The sequence below is a fragment of the Anarhichas minor genome, unplaced genomic scaffold (genome assembly GCF_050575085.1).
Source record: "Anarhichas minor isolate MPS153535 unplaced genomic scaffold, ASM5057508v1 ptg000031l, whole genome shotgun sequence".
In the NCBI taxonomy this organism is placed as follows: domain Eukaryota; kingdom Metazoa; phylum Chordata; class Actinopteri; order Perciformes; family Anarhichadidae; genus Anarhichas; species Anarhichas minor.
In genome coordinates, this window is record NW_027466477.1 from 2,613,651 (window position 1) to 2,641,519 (window position 27,869).

At 42.5% G+C, this 27,869-nt stretch overlaps 1 protein-coding gene across 11 annotated transcripts; it reads left to right on the forward strand.

Moving 5' to 3' along the window:
* The first annotated feature begins 905 nt into the window (after nt 1-905).
* On the forward strand, nt 906-18,353 carry mtnr1al (melatonin receptor type 1A like). Of its 11 annotated transcripts, XM_076105183.1 has the most exons (5): nt 3,024-4,801; nt 4,942-4,985; nt 5,466-5,546; nt 6,717-7,025; nt 17,403-18,353. In XM_076105183.1, the coding sequence occupies exons 4-5, from the start codon at nt 6,731-6,733 to the stop codon at nt 18,170-18,172; spliced, it is 1,065 nt and encodes a 354-aa protein (XP_075961298.1). In that variant the 5' UTR covers nt 3,024-4,801; nt 4,942-4,985; nt 5,466-5,546; nt 6,717-6,730; the 3' UTR covers nt 18,173-18,353. The 11 variants fall into 11 exon arrangements, with proteins under 11 accessions (XP_075961290.1, XP_075961291.1, XP_075961298.1 ...); XM_076105177.1 differs by having other exon boundaries at nt 5,466-7,025; XM_076105182.1 differs by having other exon boundaries at nt 3,024-4,785; nt 5,466-7,025.
* The last annotated feature ends 9,516 nt before the right edge of the window (nt 18,354-27,869 follow it).

Sequence of the window (27,869 nt, forward strand, 5' to 3'; positions counted from 1 at the left end):
TTGATTATGTTCCAATAGTTTGCGTTCTAAACGGTGACATGAGGAGGACACTTTATATTACATTTACTGTTTAGACCAAGTATCAACGCAACGTAATTCAGATAGACGGGGTGGGAACAAACTACAACAGAATGAACTAAGGTGATGGTGTAGCATGTACAAAAACAAGTTATAGTATGTCGAAAGAAGTAATGACAGCGTCACAGTATCGTGTGTTGAAAAGGTAACAGTAAAGTATGTGGGGAAAGTATCGTGTTTCAAAAGAAGCAAAAAAACTAAAGTCAACAATAGTCGTATATTGATTACTGAATATGTAAAAAGAAGTCGTCAAAAAAGTAATAGTACAGTATGTCTACAAGTCATAGAAAAGTCATAATATACACGTATGTAAAAAAAAGTCATAAAAATGTCATCGTACTGTATGTCGAAAACAGTCAGAGCAAAGCAGAATATGTGGCGTGATGCTACATTTGCACAAAGTAAATGAACAGACCATTCCAGTGTGTTTGGAGTTTTTTGCTGATATCTAGTTTTCTTTTGCTAAGTATCTCATAATGCACAATTACATAAAACTGAGGAAATGAGCTGAAGCTGCAGTGATCGTCTGCTGACTGGAGGACAGACGTTTGTTCATGAGACACAGAGAATACAAGAGATAAAGGCAGGACACACACAGCCACTGCTCGTGTCTGGCAGTCTGAGATTTTGTGAATACTTAAGGTGTGACAGAATGAAAGTAGCTTGTGTTTGTGTGAAACAGAGAAACAGAGAGAGAGAAATGTGGGGCTTCTGAGATAAAGACGCGACAGTTGGTGTGTCCGTGTGTTTCATTCCAACAGAAGGAGCTCTTATCTGACCCCGTCAGCAACTTTCTGCCACATCCTGACGCTCCATGATAAGGAGTGTGTGTTTAGAGGTACACAGCACACTGCGTTTCAAAGACCTTCCACCGCTCTAATTCATTGCCTGGAGGCCTGAAATAAATCATCAGACTGTGATGATATATACGTCTGCTTGTTTGGTGAACCTACTTTCCCCGAAACTACTTCTTCTTCTCCATCAAACTTCTGCTTCAAGTTAGTGTAACTCATGTTTTCCAAAATTCCTTTGAGGAACACAACACCTCGTGCTCTCAAATTACTCCGGAGCACTTTTAAAGAAGCACTAAAAGGTATTACAGGTACAAAGTGCCAATCTAACGCCGTTATCTTAACGGTGTTTTGGGGCTGGAAGGTTCGATGCAATCAGGACCCGATGCTAAAGGTACAAGATGACAAAACATGAGACAGACATTTAGGTCCATGCAGGTATCTACTCAAACACACTTACCCAGTTACCACGAAGCCCACACTGCCACTAACTGCACTCACTGAAGACATGTTATCACATTTCAGAAAGAAGCCGACGTAAGGGCTCTACAATATGTGTTTGAGGATATATATCCAGTACGTCGAACGGATTGAGCAGTGAAAACAGGTTAAACAAAGATAAAGGTAGAAGCTAAAGCCTACAGATCAGAATGTTAAAGTAATTGAGGAACACTGTTCCTGTAAAGCCAGGAAGGAGATTATTCACTGTAATCAATACAAACGTGCTTGAGGTACTCTGCTAATGTTAGCTCCACAGGTTGTTATGTAAATGTGACATTTTAGAGATGAATCTCCTTCCAACCACTTTGGGGTAACAACATTACACAACGTTTACACACACACACACACACACACACACACACACACACAAAGACTCATAGCAAGTGTGTAATGCCAGTTCCTGTCTTAAAACCACAGCTGTGGAGATGGCTGACCTCTCCAAGTCAGCTGTCAATCACTCTTTTCCTCCCTGTCATTCATATACACACACACACACACACACACACACACACACACACACACACACACACACACACACACACACACACACACACACACCCTTGCTGGTGTCAGACAACAAAGGTGTTATTATGTCAGGTGATATTGTATTATATATTTGCCATGACACAATAAGAAGCAACAGACAGCATTCTGAGGTAAAGCAGTAAAGGGGTTTGATTCTTAGCTACAGTCTAATCTGAGACTAACATTTAACCAGCTTGAGTGTTTGTACGTCTATTCATTAACAACAGTTTATGGTACAAATGTTACCAAAGCATAAAAGTCAAGTTGTAAAAAATGTGTCGCGTTAGTTTTGTGTCATTTGCTGCTCATCCCTCTGAATAAATCAGGTGCATATTCAGAGGTGTTAGTTTTTAATCCCCCCCCCCCAAACCCGGAGTTAAATCTTGACAGGTTGAGATGAGGATTAGAAAAGAAGAAAATATCCCATTTGTCATAATACCGACGCACCTGCATATCCACCAGTATTTAATACTTCAAGTTTTACTGCTATGGGGGGGGGGGGGGGGGTTAACCCGTTACCAGATCAACTGCTATCTTGCTGGTCAAACTGCCTTAATCCTTGATCCAGATCCCCACACAGCCAAAACCATCAAATCAGTGTTGAAATCCTGCTTTTAACTCAAGTGACTATCAGCCAAAACGTTTTAAACTGGTGTGTAGCCTGAGCCTGTAACAGTCTGTTCGTTCTTGGTTGGACTCTGGTGAAGCGTCCACATTTCTCTTTTTCGAGCACGTCAGTAACTCCTCTGACTCACGTCCTTCTCGACCGGGATCGTCAGCCTACAAATTAAGCATGAAAGTTCATTCTTGGAGATAATAACTTGACAAGACGTTCCAAAATCAACACTCACTTTGTGCATAAGCTTTTCAATAGACCTGGTCCTGACAGTGTGCGGAGATGTTTGTTTTGCAAATGTTTGCAATGAATTTTTAGAAGGATTCTTGTAACATCTGCTAAATATATTTTAGACTTTTTATATATATATATATATATATATATATATATATATATATATATATATATATATATATATATATATATATATATATATATATATATATATATATATATATATATATATATATATTTATTTTGTGTAAATTTATTTTTGGAAATATGTGAAAAAAAGTAAACAAGCCATTGATTTGTCAACAAAGAACAGTTAACAGAACTGTCAAATAATTAATAATTACAAAACTTAACAGTAATTTACTAGGAAATTGTCTGACAATAACACAACTAACAAATACACTCAGATCCCAGTTTACCAGGTACCTTCTAGCTAAAACAAACGCAACATGAACGTTACCCAACAGAGACGTGGTTCACCTGCTCACTGGTCGCAGGAAATACACTCAGGACCCGGCAGTGAGTCGGTCAAATGATTCAAACCGTTTATTATTAATGAACATGTTTCTGTACATCATTATTATTAAGAAAGGTTAAGGTGTGTGTGAATAATATTTGACGAGACATTAAACAGCTTCAATTATTTCAGCACCCCGGGGGTCGTCCTCATTATCCACTTACAACGGCCAGTGTGTGTGTGTGTGTGTGTGTGTGTGTGTGTGTGTGTGTGTGTGTGTGTGTGTGTGTGTGTGTGTGTGTGTGTGTGTGTGTGTGTGTGAAGTTGTGGTTTAACAAGAGATTATGTGCAACCGACTTTTTTCTTGGCCGGTCACAATAACTCGCTACAGTCTCTGCAGGTTGCTGATGATTCCAGCAAACACCTTCTGGTGCTGAGGACAGTTCTTCAGTGAGGATCCCGGTGGTAAAGGGGAGTGTTTTTAATTATCAGACTTCTTCTTCATGGGCGAACCAGCCGGGAGTGATCAGCCTCTAACGCCGCAGACCCTCCTTCCGGATCCACCACGAGGCCTTTACAGCAGCTCTTCTGCACTGCAGTCCTTTTTACTCCAGGGAGTTTAGAGTTTGAGAGTTTGCTGTAGTGAATGACTTAAAGCCCCGTCGCCCAACTTTGACCGGCTCACAAAGAGCTTCTCCAGCACTCTGTAAAAAGATCCGTCTATTTTACCCTTTTGAGCTTGTTTGCTTCTTCAATCCGGTCTTCCCAGGGGACGGTAAGTTCCAGCAGGACCACTTGTGCTTTGTAGACTCGGATGTTCAATGAACTCGCATTTGTATGGCTATATTTCTAGTCTTCCAACCACTCATGCGGCATTCACCTAACACACACACACACACACACACACACACACACACACACACACACACACACACACACACACACACACACACACACACACGCACACACTTTCATACACAGATGACACAGCAGCTTTCTGGAACAATTTGGGCTTCAGTGTCTTGTCCAAGGTGCCCCTCTTCTGGCACAGCTGGTATGCGTCATAGACTGATTTGATGAGAAACTTGATGTGTATTTGTGACCAGCTTTTAAGGTTCTGCATGCTCCCGTCTGGTCCAGGCACCTTGTTTCTGTAAATGCCGACCATCTTACGACAGCGTTCTTCCTCCAGGTTAACCTCTGTTTGCTTCTCATCTTCAACCAGTTGCAGTCTCTTATATCCAGGGGCTTTTATCAGAGCGTGGTTTAAGGAAAACTGCCGAGTGCCGCCCACCGAGATGTTGTGCCTTAGCCGTGCTCCGCTCTGTCGACAGCTTCCTGGGCCCGACACTGTCCTCTGGTCTTTACAAGGACTCCTGCCAAAGCGACAACCTCACAGTGACGACAAGACTCCGTGAAGTCGAGGTGTCAAAAAATGATCCTTTTTGTCACAGACGTTTGTGTCGCTTTTAGTTTGGCTGTCCTGCTGATAGGAACGTCAGATCAGAAGACATCCACGTGACGTTCTGGAAAGCAAAAACAAACAACCTTGTTTTTTGTTTAATTGAGAGGACTTTTTAAAAGTTAAGTTCATCTCAGGTAAGAATAGAGTTGCTGCTAAAACATTAAAAAAATGTAATTCAAAAAGTACAACTCTTGGAATACTCTGCTCTGAAAGTGAATTTTCAATCAATCCCGACTTTCAGGCTTCATTTACTTTTCATGGTTTTTTTTCAAAGCATGCCCAACTGCTGATCAACAGACATCCATTCATCATCTTCAGGTGCGTCTCTGTGCTCTTCTTTGACTGAACGCAGGGAGTAAATGCCTCAGGTTCTAAATAAACCTCTCAGAACATGCTGAGTGTGAACGTGCCCTGAATCTGCTGATAAGAGTTATGTATGCATGAAGCACAGGAGATGGAATATGTTCACAAAAACAACCACAAGAGGGTTTTCTGTGTCTCTGTGCATGAGTGTGTGTGTGTGTGTGTGTGTGTGTGTGTGTGTGTGTGTGTGCGTGTGTGTGGATGCTTGAATGCAACCAACACAGTCAATATTATTCACAGTGAAGACTCTGTTTTTTAAGCGCCAACAAAGTGCATGTCGGATGAGGGAGAGGAGAGTATTTGCCCCGTTTGGATGAAAATCCAAAGAGTTGGCGAACGAAGCGTTTGATGTGATGAATGAATGATTCAAAGTCTCCGGGGACCGTGTTGTCTTTTTAAACCCCCTTTCTCTTCTCTTCTTATTTTGAACTACAGCCAATGGTCCACATCCATCTCCGTGTTTCCTCCAGCATGCAGCATCCTGTGTTGAATTGTTTTCATCTGAGCTGCCATGAGGTTATTTATAGCCATGTGCTATTTGTGGTTCAGTTTTGGGCAAACAGTCGATGATGTTATTCTTTTTGGGGGGTGAAAGGAAATGCATTCTAAGCTTTCATGTAAAACAAGTGTGCAAGAGGTCATTAAACACTCCCGGTTCAGGTCGTGTCACGGTTTTGAATCACGGATCGGATCAGCATAATAATAATAAACCCGTCCAATCATGTCATTCGGCCTGGATCCCATGTTCGTTGTTTACGTCCATTATTATAATTTTGGGGTTTGTCCACTTTCTCGCTAGATTTAGCAACTTTTGGAGAGAGAGAGCATCATTGTTGGATGCTATAAGGCGCGTAAACGTCGTCGACAAGGACTCAGACGCTCAGAGTTGAAGTGGCTTTCAGCACGTGAGGGTCTGAGTGACCGCGAAGACCGGCAGACTGAGAGACAGACCGGCACCTGAAGCTGGAATCATGAAATAACGGAGCGGGTTTGTGAATGAAACCTCAGAGTGGAAACATCACTCCAGCACGCGCGAAAAGGGACTCAATTCACAAAATGAAGCGGTCGACCTGAGATGCTTCCGATCTGCAGTTTTGTTTTACTTGTTTTTTCCCAGTTTAATTGGGAGCCGAATGCAAAACCCGCGTGCTTGCTTTCAGAAGATTTATTATTTTTAATCGCGTTTTCTGTCCGAATGTTCAGAAGATTCGCAGAGCGTTAATGATCAGTCACCTGTCGGGTTTATAGTCTCGTTTACATCGGAGACAAGTGAACGGATTAAAGATAATAACGCTCTTCTTTCATACAAGGGTTCTGCGATTTCCCGTTTGGAGACTTAAAGGACCCCTCGCTCCGGTGCCATTACGCGCACTGATGCGCACAGCTCCCCGGTGCTCCCAGTCGCATGGACGCGGGAAGTGCACCCTAAAACCAGGCATTATGAAAAAAAACATTAATTCATGAAGAAGCTTAAACCTATATAATGTTTTTCTTACTGGCATACATGTGTAGTACACGAGTACACTAGTGGGGTTGTAGTTTACCGCTGGTTTGTTGTATTGTAAAATCATAGATAGTGAGTATTAGATATAAACCGCCCATTCAAATGGCTCATCATGTAGCATGACGCCATCATATGGACTGTGCACCCCCCTCCCCTCTCCAACAACTCTGACTGACCTCCAGCATCCCCGTGCGTAATGCTGAACAGACCGACCCTCCGCGACCACGACCCGATGAGACTCCTGGACGCGAGGCACCTTCCGCAACTGATGTCCCTGGAGGACCATGAGCCCACCCTGGTGGAAGGGACCCTGGGGCCGCGCAACTCCACGCCGCCCGGGGAGGAGGGGGCTCCGGGTCAGCAGCACCAGTCCTTCCCCTGGGTGGCGACCCTGCTGGCCGGCGTCCTGATCACGACCATCGTGGTGGATGTTATCGGGAACCTGCTGGTCATCGTGTCCGTGTTCCGGAACAGAAAACTCAGGAAAGCAGGTTCGTCAGCTCCGGAGAAATATATTTAAAAAAAATACCTAAGAGGTGTTAACTTCTCATCTTCTATATTTACATTGTTATGACCCTGATGCTGACCAGTAACTGATTTATGATTATCAATGAGTTTATTACCCAACTACCTTATTCAATTCTGAGGTTGCTTTAAGATGTTACTCTGAAAAAATATTTAAAAAAGCACAATTTGATCAATTTAGTTATTACATGAATACAGTTTGAATTCGATATTAAAATAAATTTAAGGCGTTTTCCAAAAATAAATATTAAAATGACACTATAAATAAGAAATGATTATTGTTATTGTCATTGTATTGAGGCAGTCACAATGTCCTGCAATCAAATTGAGCTGTATTGATCATAAGTGTATGTCTTTGCCTCTTCATTATGAGATTATAAACAGGAGAAATCAGGTTGGAGAAGTTGCAGAGAGCTCAGTTCTCTGTAACTTTTTTTCATCTTGACCACCTTGAACACATCACCGCTCGATGTGCTTCTCAAGGACACTTTGACAGAATGTTTTTGCTGCTGCAGACGATCAGGAGCCAAACGCCGCATGACATGTTGTTATAGTCTTGTAAAAAAAAAAGAAAATGCAGCGCTGAGAGAATATTTGTCAGAGACAGTTGGGTCTCTTTGGAGCAGCTCTGCAGTGAGCCTGAGAGACTGGCTTATTGGGTCAAAAGATTTCTGAAAAACTAAAAGAAGTGAAGCAATAGTTAGTGACTCACTGGAATCGATGTGTAAATCTAATAGTAGCTGCAGACTGAAGTGGACTACAAGCCTTCAAGAGCACTTCTGTGCATAAATAATCAGATTACTCAGGACCCCTCAAACATACAGACAGAGAAATCAATCAATCCGTGGGCTCCTTATTGTTATCCTTCACTCTGCTGAGCCATCTGGAGTAAATATCACATTAAAGCACTTAGTGAGGACGGGCACCTTCTTTGTACTCATGCAAACAATAAATAAATATTGATCAGCTTGTTTTTTTTTGACGGTCTTTGCATCCCGGAGCAGTGAAGCCAAACTTCATGTCTAGCTGTCAATAACCCAACACCAGCATCCCAACGCACCCATCGAAGAGAAGAAACGTTGACGATAGAGCGGCTTGTTGAAAAGTTACAGCAAGGTCGAGTTGGACTGTAGAGAGAAGACCCTGCACGGGGAAACCCTTTTACACCTTTGTGGTAAAAAAATAAAACATTTGAATGTCAAAATGTTTGACTATACTCACGTCGCAGCAGTAATCGACAGTAAGCGTCACGGCAGGTTTTATGTTTTTGCAGTTGTTGTGAAAAGAATACTGTTTTGTGAATGTCAGATTATAGGTTTCAGAAAGTTACAGAAGTTGTTGATCACATCTGCCCTTATCCAACACTGGAAATGTGGTGGTGTGTGTGTGTGTGTGTGTGTGTGTGTGTGTGTGTGTGTGTGTGTGTGACAAGCACTTCTGATGGAGTATACTGGCCCCTTGAGAGTGGAGAGTATGGAGAAAAACATCTGCTGAAAAACACTGAAGGTCAAGTCGTCTTTGTTTCTGCGGCGTTTTTCCAGGAGACCTTTCAGTATTTCAAACGAATGCTCCACCCAGGACTATTTCACAGAAAATATAACACTTTGTGGGAATACATTTTACAAAAATCAGCTTTTTTTGGAGGGAAATAATAAAAGAAGAACGAGACAGCAGTGTGCGGCAGATAACTGTCAGCCAGCAGCTGCCTATTGATGATCGCATCATCTCTAATCTTACACATTTACTGATTCAGTTGCACATATTAGACACAACCGGGCTGAATGTGGCTGAAAAGTGAACGTTTCTTGAGTTGTTTACAACTGTTTCAAAAGCAGAACAATGACTGTATTTCACTGTGAAGCCAGTGCTAAAGACAAGTTGAAACACAGTCATTGAAATGACGTTGAAACAATGTCTATTTGTCTAAAAGATGTCCACAATTAAGTCAAAATTGGCCTATTTTTAACTTAAACATCTATAGGACTTTGTGAACATCTTCATCTTCAAACTAGGACGTGAACGTCTTGATTGTCGAGTGATAAGATCCCAAATAAAGGGATCTTACGTCGGGAAAGCGCTGGATGTAAGCAGCGGGAGGCTGGAGTTGCCATTGTTTACAACTTAATTATCTTTATCTCGGTCAGAGTTGATTTTGTGTCCCCAGAGCGTCTGAATCTGCAGCCTCCGATCGTCCCGTCACAGTGACGAATTAGCATCGCCCACGAATCAATACGAGAAATCACCCATAGCGGGTCATTCCCTTTAGCTCGCCAAAGCCGTCCTTTAATGAAGTCATTTGTTTCCCCTGCTTTTTTCCATCAATCCGGAGGCAGGTCCCTGGAATCCCCGAGTGAGAATGTAATGATTGGAGGAGGGAAAACTGGATGAAGTGTTCGCCGTGCTCATTTATTCTTCCCGCCGCCTCCTCATTGATCTCATCTCCCTCCCTGTCCTCCCTTTAGTTTTTTTAATCCCTCATCTTCTCTGCTCTCATCTCAATACAACTCACTGCATCTCCAGTTCTCCTTCTTCAACCAGTCCCGCCTTCCTTGTCCTTTCCATTTGACTCATTCCTTTAGAGCTCTTCTTCTCTCTTTTCAATCACTCCTCTCTTTGCTCCTCTCCTGACCCGTCGGGTGTCTCATCTCTCCCATTGTGAACCGGTGAACTCGTCTCTCCTCTCCTTCTTCCTTGTCCTCCCGTCTCATCCATTAATCTCCACCCGTCCATCTGCCCTGTCAGAGACACGTTACCTGATCGTTACTGAAGTCCTGTCATAGTTTATTACGTCACCACATCTCGAACAAATCCGACACTTCCATTCGAAAACCTCCATTCCAAATAAAAATACTTATTTATACGTTCTAAGAGAACAATTCAATGGAAGTAATATGTAACTGTTTACATCTGAAAAAGCTAATTATCAGGAGAACAATGGCCTTTGTGTTTTGCATCGCCTGGCTCCTGGCTGATTGCCCAAACTCACCGAATCCTAATGATTCGCGTGTGTCCTGCTGGAAATCGATTTGCCGAAACGTGAGTGAGTCAGACAGCTTTCATTGATCTTGGGGGTGCGGTGGATCTGCGGTCCTTAACCTTATTTTCAGACCCAGAGGACAGTCCCATCTGGGCGGAGTAATCCACAGCGAGCCAGGCCGGATCAACTCTAAATGTCACCCAGGTCCATTCGTGAACATGCATTTTTATTCCGTCTTTATTTTAAAAGTGCAGCAATATCTAGTGACGGGAATCCTGCAGTTAAATGTCGAGAGCTGCATCACAATATGCTTTAACTGACTCTCTGTAGCATCACTGATAGTTCTCCAGAGCAACCCTTTAATGTCTTCTTACTGAGAGCAACATGGCGGCACCACGTGGGAACACTTCCATCGTTATTTTAACCCAAACCACCGTCTTTTCCTCAACCTAACTAAATAGTTTTGTTGCCTAAACTTATAGTTTCCTGTTAATACGGAAGTATATTTTGAAAAGACTCGATGTAACGAGTGGAAAATTGACACGTGTGACTTTCGCACATGAAAAGTGTAAAAGGATTAAAGTTTTGTAAGATATATATATATATATATATATATATACACACATGTATGAGGATACGTTGCAGACAGTTTACTGTGTTTGTGTGTCTGTGAGGAGTGAATGTGTGCAGCTCAGACAAACTGATTTCAAAACTTACCAGGAACTCCAGTTGACCCTCTGGATTCTCTTCTTCTTCTGCTTCTGTCTCTAAAACAGAGAAGAAGAGGAAGATGAGGAGTCAAACAACTTGAGATCACAGCAAAACTTAAAGCGTTCAGCTTGAGTGGTGGACGTGTTTGTGCCACTTTGAGCAAATCTGCTGGTGTTCACTTTTTGTGTTTTTCCATTCTTGAACCGTTTACGTCCATGTTTGCTTGCTTGTAGCTTACTTTCCGTTTTTGGTGCATTGTTGCTACATTTACGTAACTAAACAGACTGATCCACACAGCAGTAAAAGGGAGAAGACTGTAGTTAAAGATACTACAAGGAAATTTCATTTTGTGTTGTTTCTGGCGGTCCCTGTGGACTAAAGTGGTAGTGTTTCTGAGCGTCTCTTTAGAAAACCTCTCATTTTACTGCAACAGAGGTCTGACAGTCGGCTCCTCTCAGCTCTGGTTCTGGTTCTCCCGTCCCTCCCTTCCCTCCAGCGGGTCCAGCAATACGTCCTGGGTCTCCAGCAGCGTGGTGTCGGTGTTTGCTCCCAGAGAGGAGACGCTGCGACGACGCTACTGCTGCCGGGAGCTGAGCTCTCCTCCTCCCTCCGGAGCTCCGACTGCAGGTCCAAGGCTGCAGGTGAAGCCAGATCTGGGTCTGCCCACGGTGGACCAGTCTCTGCTGGGGGATCTGGGTCTGTCCACGGTGGACTAGTCTCTGCTGGGGGATCTGGGTCTGTCCACAGTGGACTAGTCAGCTGGGGGATCTGGGTCTGTCCACGGTGGACTAGTCTCTGGTGAACCTTCATGATTTCATCTGAGTTCACCAGAATCCGACCCGGTGGCTCCGATGACGAGCATTAAGAATAACTCTATAGAAACAGACCATCTTCTCTCTGATGGTCTCTTTACTGATGGAGGTCTGATAGAGGATCAGGACTAAACTGAGACTGGTTCACAACCAGTTAAAGTTCCTCAAACGTTTAACATGCAGTATCATTTCATGCTTTATCACGTGGTAGTCTTTATGTCCAAGACAGATAGTGACAAATACAGTAATGTTGAATAAACACCACTAAGCGGAGCAGCATGAAACCTTTGGCACCAAACTAAGAAAACAGGGACCCACTCATCCAAACTTTGCTCCATAGCGGCTCCTAGTGGTCCAACACTTTTGTAAAACTTTCCATGGAGACTTTGCCGTCAGCCTTGCACCAGTTAATCTGCTCTTAAAGAACAGGATGATACATCATCTTACAGTCTGTGACACATCATCTATTTAATGTGATAAATGTCAGCAGCTCCACACAGATGGAGTTTGGTCACTGTTAAGCGTTGGGATGGTGGGTGGTGTTACTCTCTGCTTCATGAGAAGTAAAGCTGAGCAGACGGTCGTTCTCTGGGTGTTTCTCTTAAGCCCGAACCAACCGGCCCGACGGCTGGAAACCAGCAGGAAGTGGCTGGTCTGCTTTGAAATCCCCACTGAGGGGATTTACTCGTGAGATGAGCTCACGATTCTTCTCTTTTCATCTCAACATCTGAAGACGTCTACTCTGAGGAGCTCTGACGGATCAACGAGCCCCGAAGCTCCCAACTAATTAATGAGAGTTATTAACGGTCTGCGATGACCAGATTCTGAACATATACAAACATACATCCAGGAGCTATAATTAGGTTTGGGGTTTTCTGATAACAGAAGTGAAACTATCTGTCAAATCCTGGTTCTTTCAAATCTCTGAGGGTTTAGCTTCAAACGTTTTGAAGTAAAGATACACAGTACGCTACAACACTTGATATTCAGGAACAAAACTAACTGTAGACATCAGGCTGTTCTCATCCAGCGTTCGCAGCTAATAAAATAATGTGCTGTTATTCGTAGATATCCCACAAAACCATTTGTACATAATCAACATAATCATGAATCAGGAAGTATAAACAGCACAAAAACCCTCACAGGCATGCGTGTCAAACACAGACCGGGTTTTCACCCACGAGACGGCCGTTTGGTGATGTTTTTGTCACGTAACTCGTGTACTTCAGTAACGGCACTTCCTTAGTTATTTTAACTCAAAACACGATCTTTTCCTCAACATAAATAAGTAGTTTTGTTGCCTAAACCCAACCAAGTTGTTTCCTGTGAAGACAGAAGTTATATTTTGAAATAACTGGATGTAACAAACGGATGTCGACACTTGTTGCTGGACTTTTGTAGAAAAACACACGAAAAATGAGGAAAAACTTTTCTGTAAAATATATGAATTGTTGATTAATATGTTGCAGATATTGCCTTAATTGACATTTGTATGTGTAGTTGCTCCCAAATCAGAGCAACTGAATTGAAAAGATGAAGGTATTAATTAATATGCTGAAAGAAATGATCTATTTGCATGTGAAATATTGTGCTAAAAAGACGAGTTGATAAATTGATAATTCAACCGTCATTGATCAAGCAGAAATGTGAAATATTCTCTTTAACGGCTTCTCAAACGTGAGAAAATAAGAAAAGTAAATAATCAATTTGAAGATGTCACCTTGGACAAATATTAAAAATCAGGATGACACTTTTCACTTCTTTCTAACATTTATAGATCAAATAATAGATTTCTATCTTGAAAATAATAATCAGTTGCATAATCTACAAATATTAAGTTGCTGTGAAACGTTGGGACTCAACATACGAAGGATCTGAACGGTGACTCTGATTCATGGCCCTCTAGAACCCCTTAGACCCCCCCCAGTCTTTCATATTGGAACCAGCCATCAGGACCCGACCCCTTTGTTTAGGTGAAGCCCGTTTCGGCTGTTAACTTACAGGAAAAACAGGCCGACCATGTTGGTGTCAGCAGCATGTTATTCTATTGGTCTTATTATGAATTTGAGGTCTGGCAGAGTTCATTTTCCCTTTTCATCTCGCTGAATATATATTTCTTGTTAACTACAGACTTTAAGGGAATATGAGGAGTGAAATGTATTTCTTTCACATCATTAAACTTCTACAGCTTCAGCATCGGGCGGCCGCTCTGCCTGAGTAAGGTCACAGCTACAGCAGGGGAAAGAAACGCCCCTCTGGGGTTTTTAAAGATACGAACACCTTTTAAAAAATGCTGTACCTGCTCCAACACAACCAGTTAAAAGCTCCTCGCAGTAACTTTAAATATTAACGTGCATTTAAAATATTTGGCCCTAAAATCAATAAATAATCGTGATAAATAAAGTGACATCAATATCCCAATTCTCTTTCCAGCCATAGTCGTGCAGCCCTGTACACAATAGAAAAGAGAGGTGTTACAACAACAGCGACAGGTGGCAGGAAGCTTAACAACCCAGCACACGTCCGCTGTGTGGTGAAGGCATGTGTTCTGCTGCTGCGTATGACATGAAGTCACGCCCCCCCCCCCCCCCACGACATCACGTCTGATGAGGCTGACCCGATCCCAGCCACCTGCACACGACCTCGTCCTGCAGCAGCACACCTGCCCGAGGATTCAGACGCTCTCTGTGATTTATTTTGATCTAATTCCCTTTAGCTGCTCGGGGGGCTTTATCATTTTATATAAATGTGTGTTTGTATTGTCAGCGTTGGTGAGGACGCTGCTGGAGGCATTCGAGATGCAACAATCCTGCCTCATCTTTAACCTCACACCCTCTTAGAGCCTGACTCTGGAAATAAATTAGTCACGTGAATTTCTTCTGGTTTATTGCGACTTCTTTGTTTGGTTTGTGAAAAGTTTGTGGGAATTTGAACTCATGACCTCGGCCCTGAATATGACCCTCTAAATACTCCCAACCTCAGTTTTAGAACCTCCAACTTCTCTCTACGATACTCCGGAATGATCCAGAAACGTCAGTCGAAAGGTTCACTCAAACTCAATATCTACCCGTCTGTGGGCGGCAGCAGTGTTTGCTGTTGTACTTGAACAAAGTACAAGCAGCCGCAGTCAGACACACACACACACACACACACACACACACACACACACACACACACACACACACACACACACACACACACACACACACACACACACACACACACACACACACACACACACACACACACACACAGAGTGAATCATCTCACTTCAGAACAAAGTCTCCGTGGAGAAGCTCGGCCAGGCTGGCATCTGTGTGTGTGTGTGTGTGTGTGTGTGTGTGTGTGTGTGTGTGTGTGTGTGTGTGTGTGTGTGTGACTAGAGGAGAGTTCACAGGGCTGATCCGTGTACTGAACAGATGAGCTGATTAGATTTATGCAGCGACTTGCTGCATAAATTAGCATTTCAATGTTGAAAAAAAAAGATGACTTTGAAACAACTGGAACTTCTCAGTGCGTTCAAGAGGCAAAAGATCACACCACACTGATAGAGATCTGTGCTCATTAATTCATCATTTGTTTTAATGGACCTGCTAATTAGCATAACTGGTTGTGATAATGGATCATTAGGGAGCTTAGGTGTTGGTGAGAACTGTGAAGTCTGAAAGAGCGACACATGACTCACTCCACTCATTTAGGATTGTAAACAAACAAAAGTCATGTTCAGCGTCGCTGCATATCTCGTGTATCATGTCACCCTCTCATACTGTAGAAGAACAATGCCTTAGTGCTGTTAGAGGTAAACAAACAGAAAGAACTCCACAGGGAACCTTCAAGTTTAAAGGAACAGTGTGTAACATTTAGGGGGATTAATTGGAAGCATTGGAATATAATATTCATAACTATGTTGAAACTAAGTATTGTTTTGTTTTCCTTAGCTTAGAAAAAAACATTTATATCTATTTAGGGAGCGACTCGGCCGCCATGTTACACTGCCTGTGCTCAGTGCTCCGATCTCCCCCCTAACGAGCTCTCTGTGACGCGCCGGAGACCAGGAGTTGCCATCAAGAACAATAGAGATGAAGCTTCTTCATAATGAAGATGGAGGTGGAGCAAGGCGCTATTAACGCTGCCAGAGTTAACGACCACACGCTTCCACCAAAACGTATCAATTACAGCGGCGGCAGATGGCGGAGACACACCTCTGAGCCGCTGGAGGTTTCAGCTCACCTCCAGTGTCTAGACTTCATGCTCAGTTTGTTAATAAGATTTCTGATTGGAGCATCCAAAGGCCTTGTGGTTAAAATGTTGATGCAAATGCATCTGTTTCCATCTTAAACCCTTAAATCAGGCCCTCAAACTTGATTTCCCCATGTGGGAGACCTTTACAGAAAACCAGCTGGGTCACAACTTTGTTATACAAAACATACACTATTTGGCTGAGCCAAAAAAAAAGGAATAAACTCCAACCCACCTGCGCTGTGGCTGGAATACAAACCAGTGTTTACCCTCCTGGGGAACGAGAATGGCCCATCATTGTGAACTTCATGTGTGAAATGCCTAAATAAGAGTGCAGGTTATTGAACTGGAGCAGCTCGGGACAGTTGACTTCATTAGCCTCTAATGATGGTTGGGGCATTTAAGCGGCAGGGATGAGGTTTGGAGAGTAATGATCCAGATGCCAAAGGGGATTGGGATCTCACTGGGAGTCTGGCTTTTTGTTTTTGCTCTATTTTTATCTCCTTCAATGACGTCCTGTTCCATGTTCCCGGTTCCTGTTTCTGTTTTGATTTTGTTGTTGTTCTGCTCCGTTTTTCTGTCAGAGCTCGCTTCTTTCTTGACGAGTTGTTTTTACATTTGTTGGCTCCAAACCTTTCGTCTCTCACAAAAATACCAGAAAATATCCAACGTTGTTCTACTCGCAAACTAACTTGTCTTTTCTGAGTTCCTCATCAATTAATCTGTTGATTATCTTCAGGACTCATTCACTCATTAAAAATAGGGAAAAGTGCCCAATGTTACGTCATTAAAGTCTTCTTCTGCCCGATCAAAAGGCCAAAACACAAACATATTTGGTTCAAGATGATACAAGAACGTTTGCTACATAAATGACTGAAATGATTAAATAATGATCAATAGGATATCAAAATTGCTGACAACTTTCTGTCCATTGACACATTATTTGACTTGACCTTTCAGCGCTTCTTTACGCTACCATCAACCTTTGTCCCAAGTGTCAACAATCATAGTTTCATTTACATACATGTGTTAGCAGCCACCAAGAACACCAACCTGCAGAGAGAAAGAGAAAAGTATGGTCCCACATTCAGAAACTGATCTTCTGCCGAGAAACATTGTATTTACAACCTTTTGTTTCTTGTTGTTAGAAAATTAAACCCGGGAGACAGGAACGCAAATTGAGACGGTTAATCGCCAATGGCTGAAAACTCATGACATTCAAATGCCGAGAGGCAAAGCATCGATGAATAACAAGTTTATCAGAACCCTAAACCTTCAATCAAGTTTCAAGTCTTGACGGGTTGATTCAAGTAGAATATTAAAGGAAACCATTGTTTGCATGGAGAGCAGGTGATCATTATGATTCACTACTGTGGAATAGATGCATTGTAGTATTTATACACTGATACGATCCTTTAATAAGGCAGGCTGGAGGGGCGTGGTGACGAGACTAAAAGCAATATGAAACAGCTCTATGTCTACTTACTCACTTGATTCTGATTTTTAGGACAAACAAGAATATTTGGGACGAACTCACCTTTCCCATCTGTTCTGTTTACATTCCACGTCCCGATGACTGGTCTGTCTTCCTCTTCTGTCTGCAGGAAACGCCTTCGTGGTGAGCCTGGCACTTGCCGACCTGGTGGTCGCCATCTATCCCTACCCGCTGGTGCTGACCGCCATTTTCCACGACGGCTGGATCGCCGGCTACATCCACTGTCAGATCAGCGGCTTCCTCATGGGCCTCAGCGTCATTGGCTCCATCTTCAACATCACGGGCATCGCCATCAACCGCTACTGCTACATCTGCCACAGCCTCAAGTACGACAAGCTCTTCTCCAACAGCAACACCATGTGCTACGTGGTGCTCGTCTGGGCGCTCACCATCCTCGCCATCGTGCCCAACTGGTTCATGGAGTCGCTGCAGTATGACCCGCGGGTGTACTCCTGCACCTTCGCCCAGTCGGTCAGCTCGCTGTACACCATCACGGTGGTGGTGGTGCACTTCATCCTGCCGATCAGCATCGTCAGCTACTGCTACCTGCGCATCTGGATCCTCGTCATCCAGGTGAGGAGGAGGGTCAAGCCGGACTCGCGGACAAAGATCAAGCCGCACGACCTCCGCAACTTTCTCACCATGTTCGTGGTGTTCGTGCTCTTCGCCGTCTGCTGGGCACCGCTGAACCTGATCGGCCTGGCGGTGGCGCTGGACTCCAGGCTGAGCCGGGCGATACCGGAGTGGCTGTTCACGGCCAGTTACTTCATGGCGTACTTCAACAGCTGCCTCAACGCCGTCGTCTACGGCGTCCTGAACCACAACTTCAGGAAGGAGTACAAGAGGATCGTCCTGATCATCTTCAAGTTTCACTGCTGAGACGATGCGCTGATGGGGTGGCGTCATTCTCTGCTTTTGTGACAAGAAAATACTGTTAACATACCTGCAAACTTGTCGCTTTTTCGCCGAAATTCGCCGTTTTGAATCAAAATATATCATCCACGTGAATCGTGTAGATCCGTAGAGGTTTTTTTTTTTTTTGGGGGGGGGGGGGGGGGGGGGGGGGTCATCTGGCCAGCCAGCGTTTCTCAGATTGGAGTGAGACGAGGAGAAAAGGTGATGTTGTGATCTTCACAATAAAACATCTTTGAGTTTTGGCCAATCAGCGTTAAGACGTCTACACCGTCTTCATTTCCCTCCGTTAAAGTTCAAGTTACTTATGTTCTGCTACAGGTCAGACTTGCTGGGTTAAGTTAACGTCCACTGCATGCGGAACTTTGTCGACTGTTAGCGTTCGCCATTATCGCAATTTAGAAGGAAAAAATGTAACGTGATGAAACATGCAGCCCCCCCGTGTTCCGGTTCAGTTCACGCGGTCACTCGTTAACGTTAAACCGGAACACCGGCGCATCTGGTTGCAGGTTGTTGTTTTTTTACTCAAAAGTAGAATGAGGATGATTTCGTGGTCAGAATAAGTTGAAACATGAGGCCCAGATACTGATGAGATGATGAGGTCAGAGAGCTTCAGGGAGAGGAGGCTGGTTGTGTAGCGCAGCTTGACGCAGGGCAGAGCTGTGAGTGGAGCTGGGCCTGGATAAAGGTGGAGCTGGGCCTGGATAAAGGTGGAGCTGGGCCTGGATAAAGGTGGAGCTGGGCCTGGATAAAGGTGGAGCTGGGCCTGGATAAAGGTGGAGCTGGGCCTGGATAAAGGTGGAGCTGGGCCTGGATAAAGGTGGAGCTGGGCCTGGATAAAGGTGGAGGTCTAAACGGACGTGAGTACAGCTTCCTGCTGTCACAGTGTTTTAAATACATTGATAAGGCAGGGTATGCTAAATGCAGCCTCTGCTCCAAGGAGATGAACTACAGCAACAAGGGCTCACATGTCCTCTCATCACACTGTTCACTGTGATGACCACAGCCAGTGGACCAACAGTCCCACGTTGCTCCCAAGAACCCTGAAGTAATGAGAGGGTTAAGGAGCCTGTACCTTCATCTCAGCAGGTTGCTAATGCAGAGGTGTGTGTAGATCACAGCTATTATTTTACTCTTGATAAGCTACTTTAGCCAGAGTAGATTATCATTTTCATTTAAATAATTGAACTGGGTTGAATGCATATTAATTGCAAATAGAAGATAGGTCACAATTCTACCAGCTGTACAGTAACAGTGGAAGTTAATATGAAGCCGTACAGTAACAGGGTTCAATGAAAACTAATCACTTTATTTGTACAGGCGATGGTTCTCTCTCGCTATCTATGTTTTTATATGACAAAAAAATGAGACCTCAGTCTCAATGGATTTTGTCTAAATAAAGGTTAATAATAATAATAATAATAATAATAATATTGATTGGGAAAAATAAAAAGCTAACTAGCCAGCTGTTCAACTAGAGCTGAAATACTGATTAATCACTGAATAATCAATTAGTTTGTTGCTTAAAGTAAATGTCTTATCACTTAATATTTTTCTCAGAGTACAACAGAATGCTACATTTTAAAGCTCATATTTAAAACCTCATGAGTTTGCAGGTATGTGTTAAAAAGAAGAACTTGACCTTGACAAAGAGAAGTACTGCATGAAGAAAAGGGAAAAACACTTTGTATGAGAGAGAGAAGAACTTTAATAGCTGGAGGAGGAGGAGGAGGAGGAGGAGGAGGAGGAGGAGGAGGAGGAGGAGACAAAGTGAAACAAATGGAGCCACACAGAGTTATCAGTGATGCCTGAGACTTGAACTTGAGAGACTTTCTAAATACAAGAGAGGGAGGCAGAGACTAGAGGGAGTCATTTAGTAATGTGTGTTATCACACTTTCCTTTGATAATGAAGTCATGAATTACTGTTCAAATGAAAAAAGTCCTTACTTATGTTTTTAACAACTTCATACTTTAATTTGTTGCTGGGGTTCTTTGTGATCATCTTCTTCCCCCTCATTTATTTTGATGCTTGAAATCTTCTTTGAACCATTTCAAGATGGACAAAACTCCAACATCGGGATGTTTAAAGGACGTCAACGCTGTTTCTGTTTCCACAGAAGGGAAATGTGACCGGTGCTGTTCTGAAGGCTGTTATTGAACAGAATAACAAATCGGTGCTTTTTAGGAATATAGTAGTGTGATATACCTTTGAATCAATGCGTGATTAGAAAGGTCAACATCAAACGTCAAGATTTAACATGAACTGTGATAGAAGCGGACAATCTTCTGGGCTTTAGTCCTTGTTTACACTAATAATCTTGATATTTTAACAAAACACTCACACTCTCACTGGGACAAAAGAAAACGATGAAAGGATGCCGGACAGAGATGAGAGTACTTCAGTTCAGTAGAAAAAATAGAAAAAAAACTTGTGAAAGGTTGAAAGTTTTGGTTTTGCAGTACCGGAGTTGCCGACTTGACTTTCAGTACCGACATCTGGGACCGAGACCTCAAGATTTTTTTTCCGCTGTGGTGAAAGCCGTCGGTGGTGTTTCGTGCTCAAGTCTTTTATCCTCTGGGACACTTTCTCACCTCATTGTCCTCTTCTATCTGGGACAAGAACAGCACCCCCCCCCCCCCCCCCCCCCCCATCTCTGCCACATCCTGATCCAATATGAAGACTTTTTCTCACATCTGGAGGTGTCTGTGTGTGTTTTCGGACACTTAAAACCTGAATGGAAAGAAAAGACAAAAACACGGTGTCTCTGCCGTTCAGAAGCAATACTGTGTGGACTGTTTATTTCTAAGTTAAACATCAAAGCTGTTCATTTCAGTTCCCTCAGCGCTCACATACTGAGCTCTATTACACATCAAACACCCTCCAGCAGCGAGTACATTTACTTTACACTTCATATGTAAATTTTAAACATGACAATGAGAAAGAGATGTTAAAATGAGTAATGAAGTTCTGAACAGTATTCTGACCGCATCGCTGTGTTTCACACTCCTGGAAAGTGGAGGCTGGATGTTGCATAATGTATGAGTTAGCGAGGTGTTGCTGCTGCATTTTAATGAGCCCACTGTGTGTGTGTGTGTGTGTGTGTGTGTGTGTGTGTGTGTGTGTGTGTGTGTGTGTGTGTGGGGATCAGGCTGTTCTGGGACCAGTTCTTCCCCAATATAAAAGGTCCACCAAGGACCTCAAACAGGGCCAGGTGTTGGAGGGAATGTGTGTGCATGTCTTTGTTCAAATTTTGTGCCAAAATGTTGCCGGTTCCAAACCCAGGAATAAACATGTTTTCCCAAACTGTCAAACTCTTCATTAAACTGATTAACATGGGAATTCAAACCCAATCGACAGGTTTGCCATTTCTTTAATTGAAAGCATTAGTTTGGCATTTTGGGAAATGCGTTTATTGTCATTGTCTTGGCGACAGTTAGATAACGTCAATACCACTGTCATGTCTGTCCATCAAAGCTGGGATCTGATTAGCTTAGCTTAGCATAAAGACTGGAAGCTAATAGAAACAGCTAGCCTGGCTCTGTCGAAAGCAAAACATTATATAAATACAAACTCATATTGTTGAGATTGTTGAGCTTTCCACCCTGCTACCAGTCTTTATGCTAAGCTAAGCTAATGGACTCATGGCTCCGTGCTGATCGTGCAGACATAATCGTCTTTCCGAGAGTTGGACTTTCATCGACCTCTAGAAAAGACAGCAAAAAATATATATTTAATATTTTCTTTGATATTTCAGCTAAATATACTTTTACACTTTATGTATGTGATTATTCTCTTAAAAAGTATCTATAATATAAGAATGCAATATTATTATTATTATATTATTAAAATGTTTATTTAATTGGAATTTGAGTTGGTTCAGTTATCACATGGACACAGTATGGAGTTACAGTTTTACCTGATAGAACTTTGTTTCTGCTATTTTAATAGTGAACCAAGTGAGCTCAAATTGTTGTAAACAATTGTTTTAATATATTTAAACAATTGTTTACAACTGCATAAATGACTATTATCTATATTATTAGACATATAATCATTGAAATATATTAAAACAAGGGTTATAGACGTCTCCAAACTTTGGCCCAGTTTTGATCGAAGCAGAAATCTGTTCACTTGCAAATTACCAAAAACTGGGTCTACTGGGTGATGAAGGCGAGTCATACGTGGAGGTGAAGCAGAAACACACATTTCCCTTGCCTTCATTTGAAAGTTAAAAAGTTAGATATTAAATTAAAGCGCGAGTTAAAAAGAGAATATTGATGTGAATTTACATCCACTGGACCTGGTTTAATAAATCGTTCGTTAGAAGAACTTGTTGAGGACAGAAGCAGATAGAATCGGCCCACTGAGGGTCTAAAAGATGACGGCCTTCTACATGTTGTGGTGTAAATCGAAAGTTGCCTTTTTTCCTTCTTTTAAGCGCTAAACACCAATGCAATGGACTGAGCTTGTTGTTGTGTTTGAAAAGAATATATATATATGTATAATTTTAAAGAAAATATAAAAACAAAGTGTCTGTGCCTCTGGCTGAGGGTCCGCCTCTCGCATTGGAAGCCAACGGTCGATGAGAATGTACCCGGCTTCCTTTCACACGCTGCTTTTCACACATCGCCTTGAAGAATGTTTCCTCTGAATGTCTGTAACGCTGACGAGACAAAAAGTCCTGAAAAACATGTCTCAATAAAAAGAAGGTTCACTGTGAGCCGCCTGCCGCTTGATTGTTTCTAACTCCGTGTTTACTATAAAGGAAAGACACAACGTTCCTTCAGCTCTTTCATAGTATTGTTCATGTTGAAAACACACATTTTCTCTGTAATCCCTAAATGGTCCCGTCAGCTCACGTTGGATGTTTGACAGTTTAACATCAACAGTGAGTGAGAAGGATATTGTGAGAGTTGCTGGTGCATTCGGATGCTAAGGAGGGAAATGTAGATCGATAAACTCTTGTCTGTGCACCAAGTTCAGAGCTGGAGGCAGTTAGCTTCCTCTCAAACCGAGTTTCTCAAACTGAGTTTCTGGAGTCCCACTTTTAAGAAAAATGACAAACCATCACGAACAAATTCACAGATTCATGGTTCTTCAGCGAATGTGCATATGTGAACATTCTTGTCCATTTTCTACGTCACCTTGTGACGATTATGGCCAAAAACGTTTGTTTGATCAAAATGTTTCATTGTTTTAGGGACAAAATGTCACACAAGTCAAATAAGCAGAGCACAGCTTTCACTTCCTCATTCCTGCCAATGTTCAAATCTCTGCATCATAATAAGACGGGTCCTTATTCACAGCTTCTCATAGAAGCGAGTGTACCAACATTAAATCAGCAGAGCTCTGCTTTTACTTTAATGTTGTGCGTGTGTGTGTGTTTGGCTTTGCATTATTAAGACTTCAGGTAAAATAAGGTTCTTCTTTCAGTGCATTTCATTTAACTCGTCTGCCCTCTTTTAAAAGGAGTAATATAGAGTGCATTAAGCTGCAACATTCAGTACAGTTTTCTCACAGGCGGCCACCGCTGGCTGCAGGTGCTAAACATCTGGATCGTCCCCTGGTGGCTGGCTGGCAGAGTTTTCTACAAGCTGAGCGTGCATTTTAAAGACGACAATATCGCAGTCGATCATGTTCATTTAATTGTGGGAAGCCAATATCATTAATATTAGATTCATTGTGCAGCTTTAGTCAGCCTGGAAGAGTAAACTTTGTTGTTCCCGAGGAAATTTGTCTAAAATATATTTTAAAAACCCATCACAAAAAACAACATGAAAACATTTGACAGCTTTAAAAATATTAATTGTAACGCAACAACTGTACTTATTTTAACCAAAAAAAGATCTTTTACTCAAGTTAACCAAGTTGTTTCCTGAGAACACGGAAGTTTATTTTAAAGACAAGAACAAGCAGAGAATGATGAGAGTAAAACTGACACCAGAGACTGTTGACCTCTGACCTGTATTTGATGAGCACGTATTGGTCTCAGAAACAAAGTGAATAAGCATATCGTTTAAAATGTGTACTTTTGTTTACATTTCATGACTGCTTTATGGAAAGAGTTCATTATTTACAAGATATTAAAGTTAATGTTTCGAGCAACATCTTTTAGACTTAAACGTGGTTTTATCCGTAAACACGTCCCTCTGTGTCTCCATCGTTTGAGTCCACAGAGAGGGGGAGGGAAGCAGGAGCCTGAGGAGACCAGAGGAGGACAAGAAAGAAGAGGACAGTGAGATGAAGAGAAGACAAGGAGTGAAGGGAGGTGACCGAGATGGCAGCTGAGTTTCTTCCATCCTTCTTACCTCGGTCACATCGTCTTAACTGAATCATGTAAAGTTAAACACTTCACGGAAAGAAAAGCAGGTAATCAGTAGACAATACGTCTTTGATCCAAAGTCACATGACTTTCTCCTTAGAAACTAGCTCGAGGAAAGTCATTTGCGTAAAAGCTAAAGTGGTGAAATAGTGACTAGTTGGTGAGCTAACTGCTAATGCTAACGAGTGTAGTGTTTTTTAGACTATTTTCAACCTAAAGTAGCTAAAAGCCTCCACAAAAAGTTAAGAACATTTCAGCGTGCATGCAGCTGAGACGGCATGAAAAGTCGAATGATGCACAAACGGATCAAACGCTCCCCGTTCTCTTCTCTAGTCCCGGGCAAAGAAAGGAGGAGGGGGAGCTGAAATGGGAGGAGGACAGCAGGAGTGATGAGGAGAGAGGAGAAGAAAGGCTGGACTCATGCAGGAAGGAGGAGGAGGAGGAGGAGGAGGAGGAGACAAGAGATACAGGGTGAATGAGGGAAGATGATATTATGAAAATTAAAAGAAGCAACATCCGCTCCATCAGGTCCACAACTCTAAATATACTTAACTTGTAGTTTTTTGTAGGTTTTTGGGTATTACATGTTGGTGTCGAGTGAAAGTAAAGCCTCATCCGTCTAAAACAAGACATCTGATTGTCCTTTTTTCCTTTCCAAATAGCATGAAAACTGATATTTGGTGATTCACAGAGAACTGAAGCAAATGAGAGAAAAACAATCAGATGTTCCTGTGCGGACGAAAGCATCCGTTAAACTTCAAAAGCCACCGAACACTTTTTAATAAGAAGTGGCTTTGTTGAGAGAGAGAGAGAGAGAGAGAGAGAGAGAGAGAGAGAGAGAGAGAGAGAGAGAGAGAGAGAGAGAGAGAGAGAGAGAGAGAGAGAGACAGAGAGAGAGAGAGAGCCTGTATTCAGCAAAAAACAGCAGAAGTTGAGAACATAAATGAAGTTAAGGTGTGCATTCAATTAATTAACCGAGTCTTTATTTGCTACCGGTTGAGACAAACGGCAGCATTGTGGCTATTTACACCCGGCCAAGTAGAATATGCTGCTTTATTTAGCTTTACAAGATAGTTAACGAGCTAGAAAGCCGTTTCTGGCAGAACATTTAGTCCACTTCTTCTATTCAGTCTGTGGTTGTGAATGGATGAAAGAGCAGCAGATTAGATCTGAGATCAGAGGAGGAGAGGAGTCGATGTCAGGATGGACGGACGAGTTCTCCGGCACTGAATGAAATGTATTTATTCATCTTTATGTTAAATAGTACGAATCACCCAAAGCTGCACTTTGCAGAGAAGCTCAAACATGCATTAAAGAACGTGCTCCCTGCACGTTGCCTCTCAGGTGACACTCTGCTCACTGTGTAAGCAGCTGTGAGCATGAATTTCAATGCAGTCAAAGCCAATCAAGAGCAGAGGAGCCGAGCGGTGACCTGCTGGAGGCAGAGAGCACCGTTCAGGTCCGGTAGGGTCAGACCATTAACGGAGACGTCAAAGGGCCTCACATGACAGCTGACCTCACCGCCGGCCTTCTACACGTGTAGAGAGGGCTGGTGGATCAGTGACCGATCCGCCTCCTTATTTGAGGAGGAATTAAAGATGTCACTTAAAGCTTCTGAAGAGAGGGCAACTAAAACAGGAAACCTTCAGGATATTGGACCTCGATCAAGAACATCGGTGCATTTCTCTTGAGGTCAAACCTAAACCAAAAGATGTGAGAAGAGGTCAGGATGTGAAGGCGCTCACCTGGTCGAGGAAGCTCAGCTCCACTTGCTGAAAGGTGAAATCCAAGAGAACCAACCTATACTGACTCCACCTCCAGCTCACCTGCAGCCCCTGGTGTGTGTGTGTGTGTGTGTGTGTGTGTGTGTGTGTGTGTGTGTGATTGCAGGAGTGGCGACAGGTGTGTGAGAGTCAGGCAACCAGCTGTCATTTATTTATTCCTCATTAACTTATTCAGTGGAAGTTTTACATATTTTAAATAAATTAAAAAACATTTTAGAGTTGAGAGAGTTAAGTGGACTGTTTTCCTGCCTGATTAACCTGAATAAATAAAGATTATAATAGAAAACATCATGAAATAAACATGAATCAGACCTCAGTCACATGAAAACAACATCTCTTCCCGTCTCTCTCCTCATCGCTCCGTTCGCTCCGATGATCCTCAAACGGTTGAATCGTCTTAAAGTGTTCCATGTGACCAGAGTAACCAGCAGCCCAAAGATTTTTGTTGAGTACTTGATGAGTCATCAAACATTTGAAACCATTTCACAGAGGAAGAAAATACTTTTTAATGTGGATTTGATGTGAAAAATATACATATATTTGGCATAAAACAAGAGATAAACGATTAAAACAGGAAAAAGGTTTTTAGCTGTGACTTTAACATCAAAATATGTTCATTTTTAAGAGAGTTATGTGTGTTTATATACGTATATATATATATGTGTGCTGCATCCATCCAGCACTGAAATCATCAGCGTGTGGTTTGTGGTTCTGCTCACAGGAAGCCATACCGGGCTTCTTCTAAAGGAGCGATCAGCCTCTTAAACAGAAAACACACACATCATTCTCCGCTCAGCTCGGCTCTCTCAGACTTTCCACTGATGTGAAATAAGAATCCTTTCAGCGGAGGGAAGCTCTCCTTCTGTCTCTGCTCTCAGTGGAAGCTGCTGCTGCTCTCCAGACTTCAACATGTTTCAGCTCAACAATCTCAAGGTACCAGAAGGAGCAACGCTCAGTCGTTCACACGGTGCTTCACTAAGAGCTGGAGGGGAAACGTGATCGTGTTCACGCAGGTCTGTGTGGAGGTCTGAGATTTTATATAAATATACATATATTTCTATATAAATGACAATAAAAAAAGAGAAAACCCGGATTGAAGTTGGTTGAAAAGGTTTCATGAAATAGTTTTTGACTACATTTGAATGTTTCACCTTCAGCTGAAGGTCAATTATAGGACGTATCTCCCAGCAGGAGAGGACTTTACCTTCCAATACTAAAGCTGCCACTGCCGGCTTCACCATATTACGACCACTACTATAGTATATAGTATATATCTAAGCTTTGCAGCTGGATACATGATGACAATGTGACTGTCATGGCACATAAACAGACAAACCGGGTCTGTGTTTTCTTTTTTCCGGCCTAAAACTGAAGGTGAGCTGGGAACTACTCGTCATCTGTGAAGAAGAAGAAACGTGAAGTCGTGACAGTAAATAAACCTCAGATGGTATCTATTCACCCTGTGGGACATTTTCACCAAAGTAAAAGTTAAATGCAGGCGTGCATATAATCTAATATAATCTAAAATGCACAGTAGCTGTGCGTCAGAGGGTCCT